Genomic DNA, 6000 nt, shown 5'->3' with positions numbered 1-6000 from the left:
GCACGGGCAGAGCGCTGACGCAAGCAGCACACATACACAGAGTCTGTATTCACATTCTGGCCCAGATTTCAGCTGTAACACACACTTGCACGTTTATACACTCGCGCACAAGCACAGTCATCCCACAGGACAAAAAGGAGACGTTTGTATGCTTTGTTATATTTAAAGACAGACAAAACACTGCACAAAGCGAATAATTTGGGTCTAATAGAGTCTTTGATTTTCGACTCACTTCTGTTTTCCCATATATATAGAGTGTTAGATTTATACAAGTGTTTTTTGGGAGGTGTTTTCATCACACAGTAAGCTCTACGTTGATTGGGTTAGCTTTATATGAAGTGTCTGGAGACATCATGCCATCGAACCACCTTCTGCCAACGATAAAATGACAAATGTCATTGACTGACTGATGTACAATGTGTAGTGTACACTTTTTTTCCCCGTATTTGTGAGAGCAAAACATCTAAACACGCCATGTGACTTTAAGATCCAGTTATTATAATATGCTGTGGAAAATGTGTTGTTGTACACTGCTTAAAAGTTGCACGAAAGGACTTTGGCCAGAAACCTTTGGCCAGAAAAGTGTACACATAGCAAGCTAAGACTACTATATAACCCTGTGTACTGTACTGTATATACTGTGAATACTCACATGGATGTGTTCCTGTAGAGGGAAAACAGAAAGAACCCATGCTAAATAATATGGCTGTATTTTTATTTAGTGGTGCTGGAAATAAAGTCAAATTAAAACAGATTTATGGTATGTTACTGAGCAAATTGTCTGAAAGTACGGTAAATTTTATTGATGATGAACCAATTTGCATACCATGTATGGGCAGTATTGCTAACTGTTTTGCTAGCTGTGCTAGTGTTCATGCTAGATGTGCTAGTTTAACATGTATGGCATTTGAAAGACAACCTTATCCAGGGGAACTTACAATTATCGTATTTATACAAATGATTAGTTGATGGTTAAAGCTCTTGTTTAAGGGCACAGCAGTTGCAGTTTGGTGGTGCTGGGGATTTAAACTTACAATCTTCTGAGCAGATGTCCTACACCTTTACCACTGAGCTTCCACTTCCAGACTAAAAATAGTCAAACTAAAGAATTGAATCATTTGCAAATGTTTTTATCATTTGGTAGATAATCTTATTCAGAGCAATTTACAATTAGCCTATTTATACAACTGAGCATTTGAGGATCGAAGGTCTTGCTCAAGGGCATAGCAATGGCAGATTTGTGGTGCTGGGATCTGAACTCACACTCTTCTGATCAAAAGTCCAACACCTCAACCACTGAGCTACTATTTAAAAGCTTTTATGCTAGCTATGTTTTTTGTGTTCTTTTACAAACTTTGTGGCAATTTAGTGTTCATACATTTAATCAATTTAAGTCCTTCTGAGGTGACTTTCTTTTCAAGTACTAGCTGTTATGGAAAATGTGGTGGAAATTAAGAATGGGAATTCTGTGTTGGTTGCATTGTTCATGGGTTTTATAACACTATTTTCAACCTTGTTTTTTGACATGACTGAGATTCAAAACCATGATTACAGTTCCATCTTATTTTCCATGATTCTTTTCACACAATTATTCCAAACAAATCTTTTAGACTGTTTGCCTCACTGTCAGACAAAACCAGAGGTATACATGATGACTATCAAATAAAAACATATATATCTATATAAACAGACATCTCCGTTGTGGTGCATTTTTCTGTTTGTGGTTCTGAATGGCAGCCACTTTTATAACTGAGGTACAGCACAGCCAATCAGAGTGTCTTCTCTCTCTGTGTGCTCTCTTGAAGGTCCGCCTTTACCCCCGCAAGACGTCCAGGTGCATTGTGGGTCATCTCCAGGGATGCTGCAAGTGCGCTGGAAACCTCCTCCCCTCACACCAAGCGGCACCTCCAACGGTGCCAACGTCATGGGCTACATGGTCTGCACAAAAGGTCAAAAGGTTAGTACACGCGTGGGATCAGAACCAGTCCAAGTTTTGATCTGATATCAGTCATTTGTGCTATTTTCTGCATTTATGTTGGTTGAGCATCTTGTAGGTTGATGCTCTTTGTCGCCATCTGCTGAGTGATAGGTAGCGTAGCACAAGCATCTGCATGCATATTTATGTACAGTTTGGTTCCTGTACCTGTAAATCCCAGGGGTCAGCTGTGCAAAGTAGACACAGGGGCATTGATTAGAAATGTGTTTATTAGAGGGACTGTACAGGTAGGATGTTTTGGAGACAAGATGAGATAGGATTGATCAAGATGGTTTGATCATGTGTACAGCCAGGAGGAAATAAGGAAGGCCAAGGAGGAGGTTTATGGTTGTGGTAAGGGAGGACATGCAGATGGTTGGTTTGAAAGAAAAAAAAGGCAGATGTAGAGGACAGGGTGGTATGGAGATGGATAAACTAAACTATCTTTCGGCTTGGAGATGGATGTTCTCCTCTATTTATGGAAAAATGACGGCAATGAGTCACAATTGTAAAGAGAATGAATAAATACCTTATAAATTCTGAATAAAAGTACATCAGTGTGTGTTTTGTGTGTCGACAGATCGCAGAGGTGATGTTCCCCACAGCGGAATACGTGACAGTTGAGCTGAATCGTATCCAGGGCCTGGAAGCACGTGAGGTTGTCGTACGCACCATTTCAGCTCAAGGCGAGTCGCAAGACTCCAACGCTGCCTCTATCCCTCACAGCCTACTGCCGCCTCCACCACACCCTCCGCCGCCTCCCTTTCCCCCAAACTACCCACAAAGCTTCCCTCATCCACAACCACAACTACAACCAACACCAACCCCACACACACAGCCGCTACCTCCTCCTCACCCTCAACCCCAAATACACCCTTCACCTTCAGGTCAGCCTTTCCCCAAACCCAAACTCCTCCCAAGTGCCCGAGATGCCCACGCCAAAGAGCCGGAGGCAGGCAGGAGGCAGTGCCAGCCCTGGGAGCCTCACCAACGAGCCCCATCGCCCCTGCCACCCCAAACCCCTGAGGTTCATGGCCTGGAGCCGCCAGCACCACCACCACATGTGACCCAGAGGATCCTGCCCCAGCCTCAGGGAACACCCATCTCCAACACTTTGGCTCGCGCCATGGCAAGGCAGGCGGCCCAGAGACATGGCGCCAACCACAAGGTGAACGCTTCATGACATGACACCTTACTTTTAGAGGAATGTGATACTGTATATACATTTAAGGTATGACATAAAGGAAGAAAAAAGTTGAAACGAATTCAAAAATCATTAAACGAGTCGTAAAGCAGGATCTTTACTCAGCTTTACACAACTTCCCTGCCATAGGGGACACAATGATCAATTCTGTGTATAAACAGTGTGTAAAATTGTACTGGTTTTTATTTCCTGGTGATATCAGACTCTAAAAATCAGGTCACGACTAAACTTTTACTTTTACTGAACTTGGTCTTGAAGCAGAAGACTTTTTCTGGCTTTAATCAAAACATCACAGTGCATCATAGCATTTTGATTTACAAGGGGAAATGTTTGATTACGGTGTGTGTGTGTGTGTGTGTGTGTGTGTGTGTGTGTGTGTGTGTGTGTGTGTGTGTGCGTGTGCGTGTGTTTTAGCCGGAAAGAAGGAACATCTTCAGTGAAAGGAATAATACTCCTCACTCAGACGAGGAGGACGATGTTTACGACTTGACCCACACCAGGCGTAGAGGAGCCTCAGTGGACGACTTTCTCAGGGGCTCAGAACTGAGCAGACATGTAAGACATAGGACATCAGATAGACATTTGACAGAATATGACCACCTTAACCACATCCACATTTTCAACAAAGCCTCACAGACCTGCTAATTTGGATTGTTAATCTAGCATTATAAATAAGCATGTGGAGGGTCTGTCATACAAGAGCTTGTATAATTAAAGAGAGAACTGATTAGGCATCAGAATCTCCTTCTCTCTCTCCCTCCCCAGCACCCACAGTACTCCCACAGCGAGGAGTACTGCACGGAGAGCAGCCGAGGTTCCGATCTGTCCGACATCATGGAGGAGGACGAGGAGGATCTGTACTGTGATATGCAGCTGGAGGAAGGCCGCCGGCGGAGCATCAGCTCACACAACGCACTGAAGGTACGGAGCACACACTCGAGCATGCCGTGGTGTGTAGGAAGCTTTTAGAGGATAGGAGGAAGTTATTATCCAGTGCAACCCAGGGATCGAAGTTACACAGGCACGGTTTAACACAAGGTCTGCACAGATTAAAGGGAGGGACTGCACAGATTAAAGGGATTGGAATGAGACTTTGAGGTTTCGAAGATTTTTGGTTCGAGTAAAGGCTCAAGTCTTAATGGAGATTAATGAGGACATAAACACTCTGCTCTTTACTGCGACTCGGTGGCTTTGCACTAAATTACTGTTCACTGCATTCAGGCAATGTTATGACCGTATTGATTGTTTTTTTTCATGGGATGATGTGTTTAGGGATCCTCCTGATGGCAAGATAACAAGATTACAATCAAAATGAACAAAAAACGAAATAGGGGTCATTTCCATACTACATTATTACATTTCGTATTAAAAAAAAAATATTTTGCACACAAATATTGGGGGAAAAAAATCTAAACCGAGTCACCAGTGACTTCTGGGACTACAAATCTTGCTATTTATAAGATAAGATTCATCCTGACAGTGAGGTAGAAGTCTGTCTGAAGTAGTCATGACTTTGGAAGGTTTACTATTGAGATATATTAGAGTGCTGTAGTGAGAGGGTTACACATAAGGCTCTGTAGGGCTCCAGTGGCTTTGAGCTGCCCCGGATTGAGGGGAGTGTTGGGCCAAAAATGAAATCCTCCCATTATTCCACTAACCTTAAATGCAGCTGAGACTTTTCATGATTTACACCCAGGCAAAAAATCTGACTCCTACAGATTTATTCATCTGGTTAATATGAATATAAAATATAAATATAAAAATATAAAATAACAAGAAAAAAAAACGTGTAATTATTTATTATATAATATTACATACATATCTTAGCAATTTAGTATTTCAAATGTGGGCATAGTGATACCATTGTGTGATTATTAATATTAAGATTTTCATAGATACTAAAAAGTTTAAACCTGTCCAGTGTCCAGTGTCCTGCCTCCATAAACCGACCTGTCGATTTCATTTTGGTCCAGCTCTCTCTTTAACATCATGCAGTCATGTTTCATACAAAGCTTTATTTTTTTTTACGAAACAGCTAAATGGCTTCAGCAATTCTCCATAGCAGTCTGGGAGAACATATACACACGTATGTGTAAGGTGTGTCAGTGTAGGTGACGTGCACCTTATAAGTTCTGCCTGACTGGGGATTGGGAACTGCTGCTTTTCCACGAGACTGTACGCGCACACGACGCATGCATTAACGCACGCTTGTAGGCATTTTTTAGACTCGGATTTCACGCATACATACGTGTCATGCCTTTTTTTAAAGACTTTTCTTATCTAAGACATTCATATTTGTGAAATCTGCTTTGAATATGCCAAGTAGTACAGTGTACTATGAGATATCTGTAACAAAGTTTATATTTAAATTAGGGGTGAAATGGTATACAATTATATAATATATAATGCCAAATGTATCTAGTGTGCTGGGACCAGCCTCATAAAGGTTCCTATGCCATGTCTTTTTTATAAAACAGTTTATCTAGTGAGCACTATTTCACAGCAAGGGGGTAAATACTTATAGATTTACAAGCGTTATGTTTTTATTTTGTAACCTGTTCACATCTCTTTCTTCCTATTTTAATATAAGATGATTTTTTGTTTATTTAAGTATTGAATAAATATGTAAGGAAAGACACTGAATGTATATACACTATATGGACAAAGGTATTGTGACTTTTCCAGCGATATTTGGTTCTTCCCCAAACTGTTAGCACAAAGTTTGAATGTCTTTAGATGTTGTAGAATGTTAGTTTTCCTTCACTTGACTTAAACCTGTTCCAGCATGACAATGTTCCTGTGCGCGTAGTGTTTTAAACCC

At 41.3% G+C, this 6000-nt stretch overlaps 1 protein-coding gene across 10 annotated transcripts in view; it reads left to right on the top strand.

Moving 5' to 3' along the window:
* The window catches only part of rimbp2b (RIMS binding protein 2b), a 53089-nt gene that overhangs the window by 23301 nt on the left and 23788 nt on the right, over positions 1–6000 (top strand). For all 10 annotated transcript variants that reach the window (XR_006928304.1, XM_046871373.1, XM_046871367.1 and 7 more), the window contains exons 9-12: positions 1806–1957; positions 2556–3143; positions 3594–3734; positions 3945–4100. Coding sequence is in view for 9 of the 10 variants with exons in the window: in XM_046871373.1 (XP_046727329.1) it covers positions 1806–1957; positions 2556–3143; positions 3594–3734; positions 3945–4100 (1037 nt within the window). In the remaining variant the exon portion in view is untranslated. The remainder of the gene's footprint in view (positions 1–1805; positions 1958–2555; positions 3144–3593; positions 3735–3944; positions 4101–6000) is intronic.

The sequence above is a fragment of the Silurus meridionalis genome, chromosome 17 (assembly GCF_014805685.1).
Source record: "Silurus meridionalis isolate SWU-2019-XX chromosome 17, ASM1480568v1, whole genome shotgun sequence".
In the NCBI taxonomy this organism is placed as follows: domain Eukaryota; kingdom Metazoa; phylum Chordata; class Actinopteri; order Siluriformes; family Siluridae; genus Silurus; species Silurus meridionalis.
This window is presented reverse-complemented; position numbering and strand designations above follow the sequence as displayed.